The sequence below is a fragment of the Melanostigma gelatinosum genome (assembly GCF_949748355.1).
Source record: "Melanostigma gelatinosum genome assembly, chromosome: 6".
Taxonomy (NCBI): Eukaryota; Metazoa; Chordata; class Actinopteri; order Perciformes; family Zoarcidae; genus Melanostigma; species Melanostigma gelatinosum.
The window spans coordinates 6,146,128-6,161,160 of NC_136639.1; the positions used below are offsets into that span (position 1 = coordinate 6,146,128).

General features: G+C 41.6%; 3 protein-coding genes across 4 annotated transcripts; 1 reads left to right on the plus strand and 2 right to left on the minus strand.

Moving 5' to 3' along the window:
* Positions 1–1,199: 1,199 nt before the first annotated feature.
* On the plus strand, positions 1,200–3,001 carry LOC306778857 (ras-related protein Rab-27B-like; the record flags this gene model as incomplete). The annotated part of the gene is made up of 5 exons (XM_079270575.1): positions 1,200–1,367; positions 1,477–1,562; positions 2,115–2,218; positions 2,412–2,535; positions 2,815–3,001. The coding sequence occupies exons 1-5, from the start codon at positions 1,215–1,217 to the stop codon at positions 2,999–3,001; spliced, it is 654 nt and encodes a 217-aa protein (XP_079126701.1). The 5' UTR covers positions 1,200–1,214.
* Positions 3,002–6,354: 3,353 nt separating this feature from the next.
* LOC306778856 (alpha-N-acetylneuraminate alpha-2,8-sialyltransferase ST8SIA3-like) lies at positions 6,355–9,685 on the minus strand. The gene is made up of 4 exons (XM_079270574.1): positions 9,273–9,685; positions 8,199–8,321; positions 7,271–7,828; positions 6,355–6,664 (listed from the first exon to the last, which is right to left on the minus strand). Exons 1-4 carry the CDS (start codon positions 9,428–9,430, stop codon positions 6,382–6,384), a joined length of 1,122 nt encoding a protein of 373 aa, XP_079126700.1. The 5' UTR covers positions 9,431–9,685; the 3' UTR covers positions 6,355–6,381.
* A 1,276-nt stretch (positions 9,686–10,961) lies between these two features.
* Positions 10,962–14,910, minus strand: LOC306778121 (cyclin-G2-like). Of its 2 annotated transcripts, XM_079269515.1 has the most exons (8): positions 14,768–14,910; positions 14,213–14,336; positions 13,967–14,104; positions 13,582–13,832; positions 13,363–13,441; positions 13,170–13,268; positions 12,641–12,843; positions 10,962–11,786 (listed from the first exon to the last, which is right to left on the minus strand). In XM_079269515.1, exons 2-8 carry the CDS (start codon positions 14,333–14,335, stop codon positions 11,675–11,677), a joined length of 1,005 nt encoding a protein of 334 aa, XP_079125641.1. In that variant the 5' UTR covers position 14,336; positions 14,768–14,910; the 3' UTR covers positions 10,962–11,674. The 2 variants fall into 2 exon arrangements, with proteins under 2 accessions (XP_079125641.1, XP_079125640.1); XM_079269514.1 differs by having other exon boundaries at positions 10,962–12,843.
* Positions 14,911–15,033: the final 123 nt, after the last annotated feature.

The following is a 15,033-nucleotide window of genomic DNA, read 5'->3' on the forward strand; positions in this document are numbered from 1 at the left end:
GAACATCATTTGTGAAATCTCCTTTTATTATTTGTAAACACGGATGAAAGTAAATTCCAAAATCTTACTGCTATCCTACGTGAGGTCTTTAGCTTCAGGTTTATTGTTTTCACATTGTTTGGAGAAGCAGGATTACTTTGCTTAGCCTCTAGAAGTGGGGCCCTCTTTACTTGGTTGGACGATTTCCACTGAAATCCACAGAGGCTCACATTATTCGTTGACATCCACTTTTTTTTTTTTTTTTTTTTTTTTTTAAACCCTCATGTGAAATACCAGAAAACACAAGGCCTGTAAGCACAGCCCCGCTCGGTTCCTGCTGACCTGAAACTCCTCCCTGGATCACATGTAAGTTGTGGGGAAAAGGTTCAGATGTGCCATCGCATCACCAATGAGATTATTTTAGGCAATCAGGACAAGTTGAGCGACGTCTCAATGGGTGTTGGCACTTCCTCCGGATAGACTGGTAAGGTTACTTTTTTTTAACGTCATTTTAAGTGAAACTGTTTGTGTCAGAGGGTGTTCTGAGGAAATCCTCAAAATAGTGTTTGATAGAGTTTTGTAAGATAAACACTGAGACTGATTACAGGTTGATTGCTAAACTCATACTCACACTGCTGATTGCAAAGAACACAACAATTAAACATGCACATGGGAAATGACTCTATATTTCATGGTTGTCCTGCCAGAGTTGACCATGACTACATCCTAAATGTTTAATATACTGAAGGAAATAAATGGCATTCTTCATCCATCTCTTACATAACAAACAGCCTGTCTGAGCTGTTAAGTGTAACCGAAGCGTTTCTGTGATTCGAGCGGTGGCATGCAGTGTTGAGCCGTCTGCCCGTAGCCCTTAAAGTCAATAAAAGGAGCTCTGTCCGCCAAACAGGCCCGTGTTTTTCACTCAGCAAAGTCTGGGGGAAAACTGGCGAGACATTTGACTGCTCATGTGGAAGCCAGCTCAAGTCATGTGCTAGCCCCTTCACTGATCAGAGCCTCATGAGTAGGGGAGTTATGACGTCCTGCTAAACCTGTGTGATGGTCTTCCACACTTAGACTGAACACTGCAGCTCATAGGTGGAACTGTTTTGCATGTCTTTGCTAGTGTTGACTTGTGCAAGCTCTCTCTAAACTCCCATGGTTCATGATCCATCAAACCAGCATCATTGTACTGTGAGTGCACCTTTGTGGCAGGTTGAGCACTCTGCTGCACTATGGCTGACTGGGACTATGACTATCTGGTCAAGCTGCTGGCACTCGGGGACTCGGGGGTGGGAAAGACCTCCTTCCTCTACAGTTACACCGACAGCAAGTTCAACCGCAAGTTCACAACCACAGTGGGCATCGACTTCAGGGAAAAGAGAGTGGTGAGTGATGCTTGGTATCTAACATGTTAAGGTGCACGCATACGAGGAGGATTCTTGACTTAAAATGCATGTAACTCAGTGCAGAGGTTTGTTCTGCGCTTTGGCTCAGATGTACACTGGGACAGGTGCTGATGGGACGACTGAGAAGAACTTCAAAGTCCACCTTCAGCTTTGGGACACAGCGGGACAAGAGAGGTAAATCTAATCTTCATGTTCACAATATCTTTTACGATTCGACGTGTTCATTTAAAATCCCAAATGTCTGCAACTCCTAGTGGGGAACACTGAGAATAAATGGGCCAAAAGCCAGTAAGTCATTGACCGGCATTGGCACATTTTCTGTATGTATATTAAACCAAGGTGGACCTGGTGATGGCACAAGAGGAAACATTAAAGGAGTGTTCATTTCCAGGTTCATACTTTTATTTTGGTTATCTACTAGAAAATCTTTGCATATATTTATTGACCCTCCGAAAACGTTCCGTTTTAGCTCCTGTCTCTTTAATGCCCCCTCCCAAAAAATCCCAGTCCATCTGTACCAAATTTTTAATGCCAATCCATCCAACAGTTCTACAAATCTCAACCTCATGGGGGTGCTAGAGGAAGAATCAGGGGGTTGCCAAAGTCAGTATAGGATTCATCGTCTGGGGCCCATGAATGTCTTTTCAAAATATCATGAAAATGTATCCGACAGTTGCTGAGATATTTCTGTCTGGGCTAAATAGTTAAATAAAAACCTGTTTTCAGGTTCCGCAGCCTCACCACCACTTTCTTCAGAGACGCCATGGGCTTCCTGCTGATGTTCGACTTGACCAATCAGCAAAGTTTCCTCAACCTCAGGAACTGGATGAGTATGTGTCATCTCAGCAGCACTGCTCTGCTGCAGCTCAACACTCTTTTGGATCAATGTTTTCTCTCGTGTTGCCGCTAAGAATGAGTTGCGAAGTTGAGAGAGAGTTTGAGAAACTTGACGAACACAGAGTCTGCTCATGCGCGTCTATTTGCATTTCATGGGTTTAAATGACTTCCTCTGTGTCGGTTCAGGTCAGCTGCAGGCCAACGCGTACTGTGATAGTCCAGACGTGGTGCTGGTGGGCACCAAGGCAGACCTGAGGGATGTGAGGGATGTTCATGCGAGACAGGTCAAAGATCTGGCAGACAGATACGGGTGAGGCATTACATACAGCACTATTGTTTGTTGGAGACAGCACATGTTAAAGGCAGTGTGTGAAGTGTAGTGGAGATGAATATCACTGATGTCGCTTTCCACCTTCCCCCACTCATCTTCCTCCTGAGGGTTGAATATTTGATTCACAATAAAACGTTATGTTTGAACTACTCAGGACCAATAGACATGTGCAAACTATTTAACAAGGGTTGAAAGGCAGAAAAAAAGGTTGAGAACCACACACACACGTCAATAAACTCCTCTCTCGGTTCTCGTCAGCATCCCCTACTTTGAGACGAGTGCAGTGACGGGTGTTGACGTGGACCAGGCGGTGACCACCCTCCTGGACTTGGTGATGAAGAGGATGGAGCAGAGCACTCCCAGGGGCCCCAGCTCTGAACCCATCGGCAGCCCCGTCACCAGCCATGTCGAGGAGGCTCCTGTCAGTAGGACGTGTGCCTGCTGATGTTACCACCAGCAGCCACTCTTTTCACACTCTTTTCACACTGTGTTTTTGAAATGCTGCTGCTTGCTGGAGCTTCACCAGGGTGCCTGCTAGGTGTGATCTCAAAGTCAACTGATAGATTACCCATACTGGAGAGGAAATGGGGCCCAATATTGTTATTACGGTGTGAATTCCTCACTTGACATCTGCTGTCTGTCACGTTATTTATTCACAGCTTGTGCATTGTGAGAAGAGCGAGAGAGAGGAAGGAAAGGAGTACAAGATAACCAAATTGTATATCGTAAGCGACTATTGGTATTGTTGTAAAAGAACTGCGATGTTTTTAATGCACCAAGTGGTTGTTATTCAGAAAGAAAAGTCAATTCATTATCAGAGAAAAATACTGTTTTTATTTGACACATTGAGGCATTGATGGAAGGAATATGCAGGCACATAACGTATATGTATCATGGAGCATAATCGAAAAACATTTAAGACATGGTTACATTTCTTAAATGAATAATCGTTTTTGTTTGAACAACCAAGATAGCAAAGTCACTTACATGATCTGTGACTTTTTTTTTTACGACATGTACATAAGCAGCCAAGCTTTTTTATGCATTATGGAACAAAGTTGCCATGCAGATCGAACACAAGTACAAGAATGTTAAAGGGTTGTTGGAACAAATCCTGTATAGTGCTGCGTTTGGAATAAAGACATTTGTTTCGGTTATGTATATGTCACTGTATTGTCATTTACATGTAATGCACTAAAAGCTAGACCGGTATTCAGACTGGAAATACAATCCTCACAGACTTTGTTAGCATCATTATTGTTTACACACATTCTATACATTGATTTTGATTAAAATAAGACAGAAACGTAAAATGACCTGCATTCATGTCAGTGGATTTTTCCAACATTCATGGAGTCACAAAGAAAAAACCACCACATGAATTTGGCTTGAAGCCAAACAATCTAAAAGTTTAAAATGATTTGTGTGCCACAAAAAGTGTGATTCAACATCAAATTCAACATCAAAAAAGTGATTTCTTATACAATAATACTTGTTTGTTGTCATACATCTTCCAAAATCCCCGAACAATCTGTATCAAGCTAATATTTCTCCTTTGAACACGAGGTCTTTGGTGTACCTACAAAACATTCCTCAAGACGGAGTACGGAGATTATCCTTAAATGTACACATCTATGACATATTAAATGGCCTACAATTCAGCAAAACAAACGTTTTTTTTTATCAGTTATGTATTTTCATAGTGGCGACTGCACTGTGATTCGGAGACGAGACACATGAATCTGAAATGTTCATCTTGTCTCAAGGAGACGGACATAAAGACACGCTTTGTGTGGGACGGGATGTCTAGCAAACTCCTACCATGCTCAATCTGAATGAGACGCACTACGATCTGGTAAATGCAAATCCCTGCATTGCTCCGTGTATTAAACCTCAGCCTAAACCAGAGAGTTTACAACGAGGAGCACATGTTTCAGAGTCATGAGACGAGTCATGTGGCCGGCTTCACCCCCCCCCCCCCCCCATATCCACCAGTCTGCGTCAGTCTGGCATGACAGGGTGTGGATTTTTTTTTGAGAACCCAAGATTATCTACAGTTACAAAAAATAAAGCTTGTTCATTTTTCAGTTGATCTGTAGTTTGGTCCCATGTGGAATATATTAGGGTTCTACTTTTAGCTTTCAAACGCCTCTTATAAAAGGACACTGGTGATATTCTTAAGGAATACACCAGCAGGAATACAAACAATAGCGAAGGACTGAATTTTTACCCTCAAAACAATCTTCAAAAAGGTTGTATAAAACGAGCCTAACATGTTTGTTTGTGCTTCACATGCAATGTCATTTAAATGGGTCATGCTCTTTATACCAGATGCAGTAAGTCATATGACATTCATTCATCGCTTCGTTTTACGTCACAAATATTGGAATCAATACGGTTACGGTTGAATAAATAACTTTTCCCTCTGTCAACAAAATCTGTATAATAAATAGTGTATTATCTTTAGTATTTGTCGTAATTGAAATAGTGGTAAACCTTAGTTGTTGAAACTACCGAAAATGTTGTATTTCCTGATGTTTTTCGCCACGTTAGCGCCATGATTTAGGTCACAAGAAACTGTGGTATCCTCTGCTCCCGCTCGTTTACTCAATCAAAACAGCTTTTACAACTGCTGTATCTGACATATTAGCTGTTACTACTGTAGATATTTACACTCATTAAACTGCAGGTGTAATAGTTTTGGCATCGCTAATTGAACTAACTGACAAAGCTAATGTTAGCTTGCTAATATAAGACCTGTTTAGGTTTAAGAGTAAAGAAGATCATATTGATTTGACACACCTGAACTGTGCAATAATGTAAACTTTGGAGATATGAAATTGCACGTCACAAAAATGCAAAACATACAATATGATATGCAAGTAACGTTAGTGAGGTAAACAACATTTTAGGTATTTCTCTTTTAGAAAATCAAGTTTCTGTGACTTAAATGTAGCTACTAGCGTGGCAATAGACTTGTTGGAAGATGTTTTTAAATGTCTTATCGTCTCAAAACCTAATGTAGGCCGATACCACTTTCTAAAATTCTGCATTCTAATGAAAACACACTATCGTCCGTCTATGAATTTATGGCTTGTTGTTGGAATGTCAAACATCATTCCAAAAATTTTGAAGAATCTCCAAAACATTTGAAGTAGACAGTCACACTGTCTACAGAAAATAAAAGACACGCAAGTACACATATATAAATACGGTACATATATATTTATAGATATATACGGTATATATATAGGGTACAGTAAACAAATACCATCTTCCAGAGCAGTGCAGATTGTCAGACTGGGGGACAAAGGCCTGAAAACAGGAAATTCACCTCTCTTGAGGCCTTGAATCTGATTACAAAAAAACACTGATCTAACTCCTTCCCTGAGATTAGGCAGTGATTTCAGTGTACAGAATCAGTATACTGTTGTAAAAGGCTATTAATCAATCAACACTGTGTTAAACAGAACTGGAAGATTTGACTTTGCGTTGAATCCCCCCCCGCAAACTCCAGTTACAATAGTTCTGTTCGTGCTGTTTAGCCACGGCCAGCAGCCATGCAAAGGAGCGCAATGGAAGCAACAGAGCAGCGTAAAAAGTCCGAACTGTGTAGTGCTGAAGACAACCATATACCGAATAAATGAGTGACAACGCTGTGACATCTTCATGTGACATTACAGCGCGATGTGAGTGTGTGTTTGTCGAAAGAGGGTGTCGTAAATTGCCGTAACACTTATCATGCATCGTGGATCACAACAGACGTTTTGAGCAGAGCGGATGTATCTGGGTCTCTGGAGTGGCCTCTTAAAAACCACTGCATGTCTAGGAGCAGTGCGTCAGGCTGAGTTTGATCACACCTTCCCTGTGCAGCTTGTAGAGCAGCTTGAACTCGCTGGGCAGCTGGTGGGTCTCCTGCCACTTGGTGGTGAATTTGGTCCCTTTCTTGTCGTAGTAGTGGTAAGGCAGATCATTGCCCGTGTTGGGGTCCCAGCCGAAGGGCCAGAAGCCGTAGAGATGGATCTCGTCGCACATGGCGGACGCCAGCGTGTACATCAGGATCCCCGTGCTGAGACGTTTCGGGGAGAGGTTTTTAGTCTTCCAGTATCTGTGTGGAAGGGGGGGGGGGGACAAGTGAACCACCAAAATTAGACATTATATTAAAACACCTCTGAGAGCAGAATACCACGATTAATCCTTCATCACCATAATCCACCATAGTCCCACTTCCCTTATGTCTATATGCAGACTCAAGTATAGTACTTTGCTTAATTGCAAATTTGAGATACTTGTGCTTCACTTAAGTATTTCCATTTTATGCAATGTTGTACTTCTACTCCACTACATAAGCATACACTTGCAAGTGAATGCTAATGTTACTCTGATGGATGTGTAAAGAGGCAACTGTTAACAAAGTTGCCATATCAATTTAAAATGTAGTATTTAACAGCAGTTTGTTCTACTGTAACATGTTAATATTCCCTAAAATAAGGTATACTATATAAGCAATACCCAGTGCAACGTCTTTACATATTAATCTTGTTGGCCTAAAAGTAGTCAAATGAAAGCAACTAAAGTAAAGTAAAATCCACCATGGGTACGTTTTCAACTGTTAAATGTAAACTCCAGAGTTGTGGCCCTGATTATACTTTCCAGTTAGCTAAGTCACGTCTGTTGACAAAATCTACACTACCAATCAGATCAACACTCTTACTTGTTGACATCGTGCATGATGTTTCCCGGCCAGGCCAGTTCGACTTTCAGCTGTCCCTTGTGCTCCACAAAGAAGTCCACCAGGGTCCTGGTTACTGTGGCTGAGGTGTGGAGGAAGAAGGCAGGGATCCACAGGATGGCTCCCTCCAGCTTCTTCAGGTTGAGGAAGAAATTATTCCTGTCTTGAATGGTCAGCAGGTTATTGTAGTACCTCTCCAGGATGCTGGGGTTGAAGGTGGTGAGGTTGGTCTTCTTGCCCACGTCCTTGGAGTAGATCTCCGTGGGGGCGAAGTTGCAGCGGAACACAAAGTCGGCCTGGTCGATCTCAGGGCCGCAGTGGCTTCCTGTCAGGATGCCGCTGTTGCCCACCACGGCGCACATGCTGTAGTGCTTGTTGTGGATGGGAGAGGAGTCTGGGAGCAGGGACTTCAGGTTGTTGCTGATGGAGAAGACGTACTTGTGGCTGGAGTAGTCAAAGTGCATCAGCTGGCCAACACGCACGCTGTTCTTTGTGAGGGAGAAGTTGGTGGGAATGTCGATGTAGCTGAAGATATCTTTCCTGAAAAGAGACAAAAACACTTTAACACTGGGACAGGCAGAAGTGAAAGAAGTACTCAGATCTTTTACTTTAGTAATAGCAGCAATACTGCAAAGAAGAAAATAGTATATAATAAATCATATATATAGGATGTTGGATTATTAATACTCACACATTAATGTGTAAAAGCAGGATCTTATTGTTATTCCCTTTAACGTAAGCTCTGACAACGCAACCCCTACTGTTTATCCTGCAAGAAGACACATACTAAAAGAAGAAGAAGAAGAAGAAGAAGAAGAAGAAGAAGAAGAAGAAGAAGAAGAAGAAGAAGAAGAAGAAGAAGAAGAAGAAGAGATAGAGTGGAAAATAGTTCAGAATTAAAATTTCTCACTTCTGCAGATAAAAGGCCGTCTTGTTGAACTTCCATTTGGACGGTTTTCCTTGGAGCTCCTCATTCAGGGCGTTCGTTAACGGGATGAAGGAGGGGTCCAGAAAATTCATGGCAAACTGAGACCTGTGGAAAAACATCATAAGACATATAAACCTGAGACTCCATTGTGTGAACTACTCTCTTGTTTGTTTTTGTTTGGTCTTGTTTTAAAGAGGATTAATGATATTTTGGTATTAATATTTTTTCTGAGGTATTAAAACAAGAGATCCACATTCTGGTTATTCTGAGGAAAACAAGAAGTTTTTTCATAAAGCCACCAAAAACCATTAATGTTGGACATAATCACATACTCCTTAGAAATCATCAGATTCTGATTCTCTATGTTTAACAAATATGTGTTTTAATCTCGTAAATGTAACAGCAGTGGAAACCCATTTTAATACATCTAAAGCAATTCATTCATCTCTAATTCATTAATCTGATTTTATGGGTCAATAACGTTCGGGTTGCCAGGTTGTGGAAAATGACTTTGACTGGTTGGACCCTTTGGACTGCTCATGGAAAAGGTCTGCATCGGATGTGGACCAAAATCCATTTGTTGACAATTTACTAACATTTACAACGGCAGATTAGATGGATGGAAAAGTAAAATATCTCCCTCTGAAATGTATTGTGTACAGGAGAAGTATAGAGAAAGATACAATGTAGCGGTGTAAAAAATACAATATTTCCCTTAAAATATCGAGAAAGTACTGAACAATTATACTTCAACACAGCACTTGAGAAAAATGTATTTTGAGCTGCTTCAATTGGATGTGATGTTGCTGATGATTCAAGCGTTTACAGTACAAGTACTGTTACGACATGCATCGCCCATAGCAACAACATCAGCACCTCGGACAGCTCACCATCGTTTGATTGACAGGAAGCATTTGGCCCAAATTGAGGGGGAAAGTGATGAGTTGAGCTGGTACATCACATCCAGGTTGAATCGTGCACACAAGGCCCGACTCCTCTGTGTTTACATTCACAACAACACCAATTTTCTGCATCACAACCACGAATATCACTCACCGAAATCCTGCGTGGAACATGATCCGCGGGCCTCCCGTGTAGTATTTGGAGGAGCCGAAGAGGCTGTCTCTTCTAAGGGACACATAGCTGATGAGCGACAGTATGAGCACGGCGACGCACAGAATAACCAAACCCAGGGCCTTGGCGATGCGGACCATCTTGGGTGCGTTTTCATTCCCTGTATGAAGCTGCAGCGAGGCGTTGGCCTATGTTGTAATCGCCGGGTCGGCACACTGCCTGCCTCCGAGATACAGACAAACGGGCGCTCGTGGGCTCATATAATCGAATAAAATGGACGGCTGGTGGTGGTAGTCGTCTGCATGGTGGAGATGCCGCGGCTCGGTCCTCTTTCATTCCTTCTGACTGCTTCTGCTTCTGCTTCTGCTTCTGCTTCTGCTGCTGCTGCTGCTGCTGCTGCTTAAACTCTCCGCGGAAACTCCCCTCCAGGCTGCCGGTTTAATCATGGAGATGGAGCAGAAATGCGTGTCAACACACCCAGCCCGCTACAATACAAGCCCTGTCTACCACGAGGAGCAGCAGCATCACCACCAGCTCCTCTCTCACACACACGCACACACACGCACGCACACGCACGCACACACACACACACACACACACTGCAGCTCTCAGCATAAAGGAAAGCTTGTCCAATAATGAATTGAATGGGATTGAAATAGAGAGATGGGGGAGGAAAAAATCACACAAATCCACTAACTTGTCCTCTGGTCTTTAATCCGAGCATTACTCAAGTACATTTGAGGGGCTTGTGCTTTACGAGCATTTCCACGTGTTGTTTCTTTATACTATAGCTTTTAAAACAAATACAAAGGAATGTGTCATTATTGGTTAGGATGAGACTGACCCCCAGGGAGGAGCAGTAAGTTAAAATAATACACAAATGAACTCCCCTTTACCAACGGTAACATAAAGTAATGCACACATGGATGCATTAATAATTATGTTTAAACGTTAGACGTTAATACTTTTGTACGATTACTAAAGGTACATTTTGAATGCAAGACTCAAGCAGAAGATTTGAGTACTTCTTCCATTGGTTTTGAATGAATTTGAGGTACTTTACTTGAGTCATTCCTTATGGAAGGAAAGGAATGTTGTACTTTTTACTTTTGTAAAAAAACATTTGTTTCACAGCTAGTTAGTTTAGATTGTAGATTCAGATCATTAATATTAAAATAATCAACAAACAATGATTATCATTTTCTAAGATATGGAGCAGTGCATAAAGTGATCAGCTGCGACATTAGGTGTATGCATTAATGCATCAATAATTGTCACCCAATAATATAATAAATATTATTGTGAAATAGGCAGTTCTGCATAGTGAGTATATACTTATGACATTTTGAATGCAACAGGAAGACATGCTTGATGCATAACTCCTGAGGGTGTCATGCATGAATTATACTGCAGGATATCAAATGAAGTCCCGTCCCTTCAGCATGTGGTTTGTTTGTCATGAGGACACATTTTAAAATATGATTAAATCATCTCATGTTACAGTTCTTCTCGATATGACTTTTAAGTGAACCAGAATAAGTCAGTGTTTCAGATTGCTCTCAAAGAGTTGCCATGCTATATCAATGCCACATTTTTTGGCAGCACCCCAGTTCACCACTAGTGGACAATTCAAAACACAAGCAAGTGAAAACAAGAGGATGAAAAGCACTTCTTTTATTTGGAGGGATTTTTTCTGACCCTTCCAACATCTTCCACATGATATCCAAATACAACAGACGTATGTAGAGTTCACAAAACATACAATTTGTTCCTTCTTTCTTTTTTACATTTTATATACATTTTTTTCAACATTTTTTTCTTTTTACAATGAGCTTATTTTGGTAAACATAAACAACATCCATTCATAATCACATATTTCAATGTACCCATGCATAAACAATCTGGTATTTTCACACTAAGATGTCATATTGTATACATATGTGTAATATATTCTAGCGGAATACTTTATATTTGTAGATATTGAGTAGGAAAACAGGTTTAAAAAAAGATGGAGGATGTGGTAGTGTGTTCGATGGTATTCAACAGTGAGTGTACCACAAGTTATCCCTTGTGCTTCACGGATTCTCCATGAATGTGCCGAGCTCGGTCACAAACAAAACACAAAGAGAACATCTCGGAAAAAGACATTCAGACGCATTACCGTCAAGCTGCCAAGATATTGCAATTTTCCATTTATAGGATATGTATTCTTTTTAAACATAAAAAAAACGACAGGAAACTGAATCAACACAGGCACTTAATGATTAAAACCCGCCACTTGTCGTACCTAAGGTGGTAGGACAAGTTGCTCAGAAACATGGTGACTACCTTAAATCGGATACAGTTTGGAGGACAAACCGTCCCCACTGCACAATGACGACACGTCACTTTTTGCGGTTGAGAAAGGTGGAGGGGAAGAAGGCTCCTTCGCCGTCACTTCCTGGCGAGCCGCACGGGCTTTCCTCTCCACAGCTCATGTCCTCACAGGAGTCCTCACTAAGAGAGAAGAGGAGGCCATTAATACTCAGTGCTTCATAGAGCTGAAACAAGTAGCCGATGAATCAACGAGTGAACGGACAGATGTCTTCTGTGGTTCTGGAGGTGAACTCCGAGAAAATAACTCTGGTGTCGTCTCTGCTTTGGCTTGGAGAAAAATGTTCAAAAAAACCGAAGGGTGGAGTTTAAAAGATGTGGCTATTTACAGGCAGGGTCTCATGAAAAGATGCTATTGTGCAGTACAACATTGCTGGAAATCCCCTTTAATCTACAACAATTTTGATGATTCATCAAATATTTAAGTCATGTCTCAAGAGGAAACATCAAGTTTCACTTGTTCCAGCTTCTCTGACATGAGAGCTTTTGTTTTTTTGCTGTTTTGTATTATGAACTGAATCTCTTCGTCATACAAAACAAGACATTTGAAGATGTCAACTCGGGTTCTGTTGAACTGTGATGGCCCGTCTGCACTATTTGTTGACATTTTACAGACTCATGATACGGACGACTCAACGGAGAAAGAAGTTGTTAGGTGCAGCCATAGTTCAGAGTGATATCAACTAAGGTAATAAATGACAGAATGATGATTTTAGCAAATTAAGGCTTTTGGGTTGGTAAGACTGTCTACTCCAGTACTCACTTAACCATTCATGGATACAGTTCAACTCGAAAATAAAACGTATTGTCTTTAATTACTGTTACTAGCTGTGATTTTGCTGAGTCATGAATTTGAGGACTTAAAAATGAGTCTATTGGCATTCAGGAAAGACCGCTTCCTCAATATCTCATCATCATAGCACAGTTTATTCAAAGGAAATTCAGCATGAAGGAAATGGAAAAACGGGACGATTAACCTCTCACTCTCGTCCCAGATGCCCTCAGGAATAGTTGGCAGGCCGGGCACACTGACGTGATTGGCCTTAAGATTTTGGGCCGTTCGCCTGGAAACGATCCAAACAAGTTTTTTGTTGTCTGGTTTGTTACATTCGCTTGAGCAGTATTCAGTCATGCATTCGGCCACGAGTTCCTTCCAGTGGAGCAGCTCGCTGTCGCTGATCTGGGAAGAAGACAAACAGGAAACATCTGAGAGGCTGCAGACAGAAATAGTCTTTAACTGCACCGTCATCAACAAGTGTTTTTCCACATACTATACGTGCGTGTGATCAGACCGTGACACTGACATGCCACATTGTACAATTTCAAATTATTTATAATACAAAGCTGAGGGACTTAAGAAATGATGTTTTAGACTATTGGACAGAGAAAACATTCTTCTCACATGATATTCTTCTAATAACATGTGATGGCCATGTTTCACTATATATGCAGACATTTTCCAGAGCAAAAAATCTAAATGAATTGAGAAAAAAAATATTTGTATACCTTTAGGTGTCTTTGGAATTGCTGTACAATCTTGGACAAGGTGATGGACTGGAGGGCTTCAAACTCCTGAGCAATGAGGGACAGTGCCAGCACTGATGGCTGTAAACGAGAAAAGTAGCATATCAGTAAGTCCTGGGACTCAAAGTGTGAACGCTAATATACTGTGAAATTGTCGCCTGAGAACAATCCTTACTTTTGCTTTAGAGAAAACAAGTCGGCATAAGCAGGCTTTAAGCTGGGCTTCCAGTCTCCCAATGCTTGGGATCTCCTCCCTTAAAATATAGAGGGAATCCTAATGTGACCCGCCAGTACAAAGCTCAAAAAGCAGAATCTATTTGACCAACTCCATACCAACTGGAGCAATGCATCTGCAGTAACAACACGAGTGCGCACAATTAAATTAAATGTTTACCTTTCAGCAGGCAGGATCGTGAAGGTTGGGTAGTAGAGGCGAAGAAAAGTTAAAGCCGTCACTGCTTCGGGCTCCACACTGAGCTTCTCTGAGATGATCTTCTCCATGCGACACAGGTCGGACACAGTGAACTTGCTTTGGCTGATGCGAATGAGTTCGTGGGTGGGCGAGACATTGTTCTCTTCCTCGACCATTTTCGCTGCAATGTGAAGACAGCAGACTCCAATACAGGGCAAGTGTTTGGGCTGCACCTGACACAAGGACAATAGGGAGAGTGTGAGTCCACATCCCATGATTCACGGTTAAACAAAGTCTTTGTGGTTTCCTTCTTACTGGTGATGCAAAACATCCAAAGTTGTAACTTGAAACAACACTATATTCCTACCTTCATAATGGTGAGGAATCTATCAAGCAAATTGACAGCTTGAACAAATGTTTGAGTGCTGTAGCCAAAGAAACTGGTCAGACCCCACAGTTCTTCCACTCTGGTGTCCCTGCATTTCGCAGACACTCCGCTGTGATTCTGAAAATATACCACGATACATTAGATTGACATCGCTGGTAAAATGAATATCATTTTAGCAATCCCATAAGCCTGCATCGACACCAAAGATATGTAAACGTGGCTCACCTCTGTGGAAGCTGACTCCATCATCCTCAGGCCAGTCTCTCTGGGAAGAAAGTTGTACTCTTTTGCACGACATGACTTCAACTCTTTCAGGAGCAGGCTGTCAATGGCTTGAAGAATCCTCATCCTGGAAAACAAGATATTTCAATCCATCTGCATTGATGCATGTGAGAGTCCGCATATAAATAGTGTCCCCCTCCCCAAGCCGCCCCAAAACACATTCCTGACCATATCTAATTATAACATAGTTATACAAGTATAATAAACTAAATAGTGGGAATAATGTGTACAACATTATCAACACTCACACAATCAAAGTCAATGTTGGCATTGATTTGGGCTAAATGTAGACCAGGTCACCTATAACTGGGTCACTATTGCACATTTCAGAAGAGCCTGAATTATTAAACTTTGATCGAATCTTGAAATAATAACTTACAACATCCATAAATGCCAAAAAAGATGAAGGCGTCAGAAACATAAATAATGCCAACATTGGCTAACATTAACTTAGCTACCGTTAGCTTGCTATCGTAAATCAACAACCCTTCGTCTTACTTTGCCCAGAAGCCGCCGACGTGCAGGAAATAATAGCGCTGCAACTTAAATACAGTTTTCAGCTCTTCACATTTCCATCTTGAGTACGATGGTGGTCGGTAAATGTTAAAAAAAACAAGACCCTTGATCCCTGCTGAAAAGAGAGGGTCCGCCCTGAATAAACAAACAACCGTAAACTGCAATGACCATCATGCACCACGGGAAAACGCCTCTGCGTCGTGTGGATGCGTAATGAACTGGTCGGGAAGGAAGGCGGATGTTGGCGG

Bases quoted from the DNA above. Each gene is read 5' to 3' on its own strand.
- LOC306778121 (XM_079269514.1), bottom strand. From the start codon at position 14,335: ATGAGGATTCTTCAAGCCATTGACAGCCTGCTCCTGAAAGAGTTGAAG. The intron at 13,833-13,966 runs GTAGGAATATAG...TCCTTGTGTCAG, and splicing joins GATTCCTCACCATTATGAAG to GTGCAGCCCAAACACTTGCC. The intron at 13,269-13,362 runs GTAAGGATTGTT...TCTCGTTTACAG, and splicing joins TTGTTTTCTCTAAAGCAAAA to CCATCAGTGCTGGCACTGTC.
- LOC306778856 (XM_079270574.1), bottom strand. From the start codon at position 9,430: ATGGTCCGCATCGCCAAGGCCCTGGGTTTGGTTATTCTGTGCGTCGCC. The intron at 8,322-9,272 runs GTGAGTGATATT...GTTTTTCCACAG, and splicing joins ATGTTCCACGCAGGATTTCG to GTCTCAGTTTGCCATGAATT. The intron at 6,665-7,270 runs GTAAGAGTGTTG...CCTTCCACACAG, and splicing joins ATCATGCACGATGTCAACAA to ATACTGGAAGACTAAAAACC.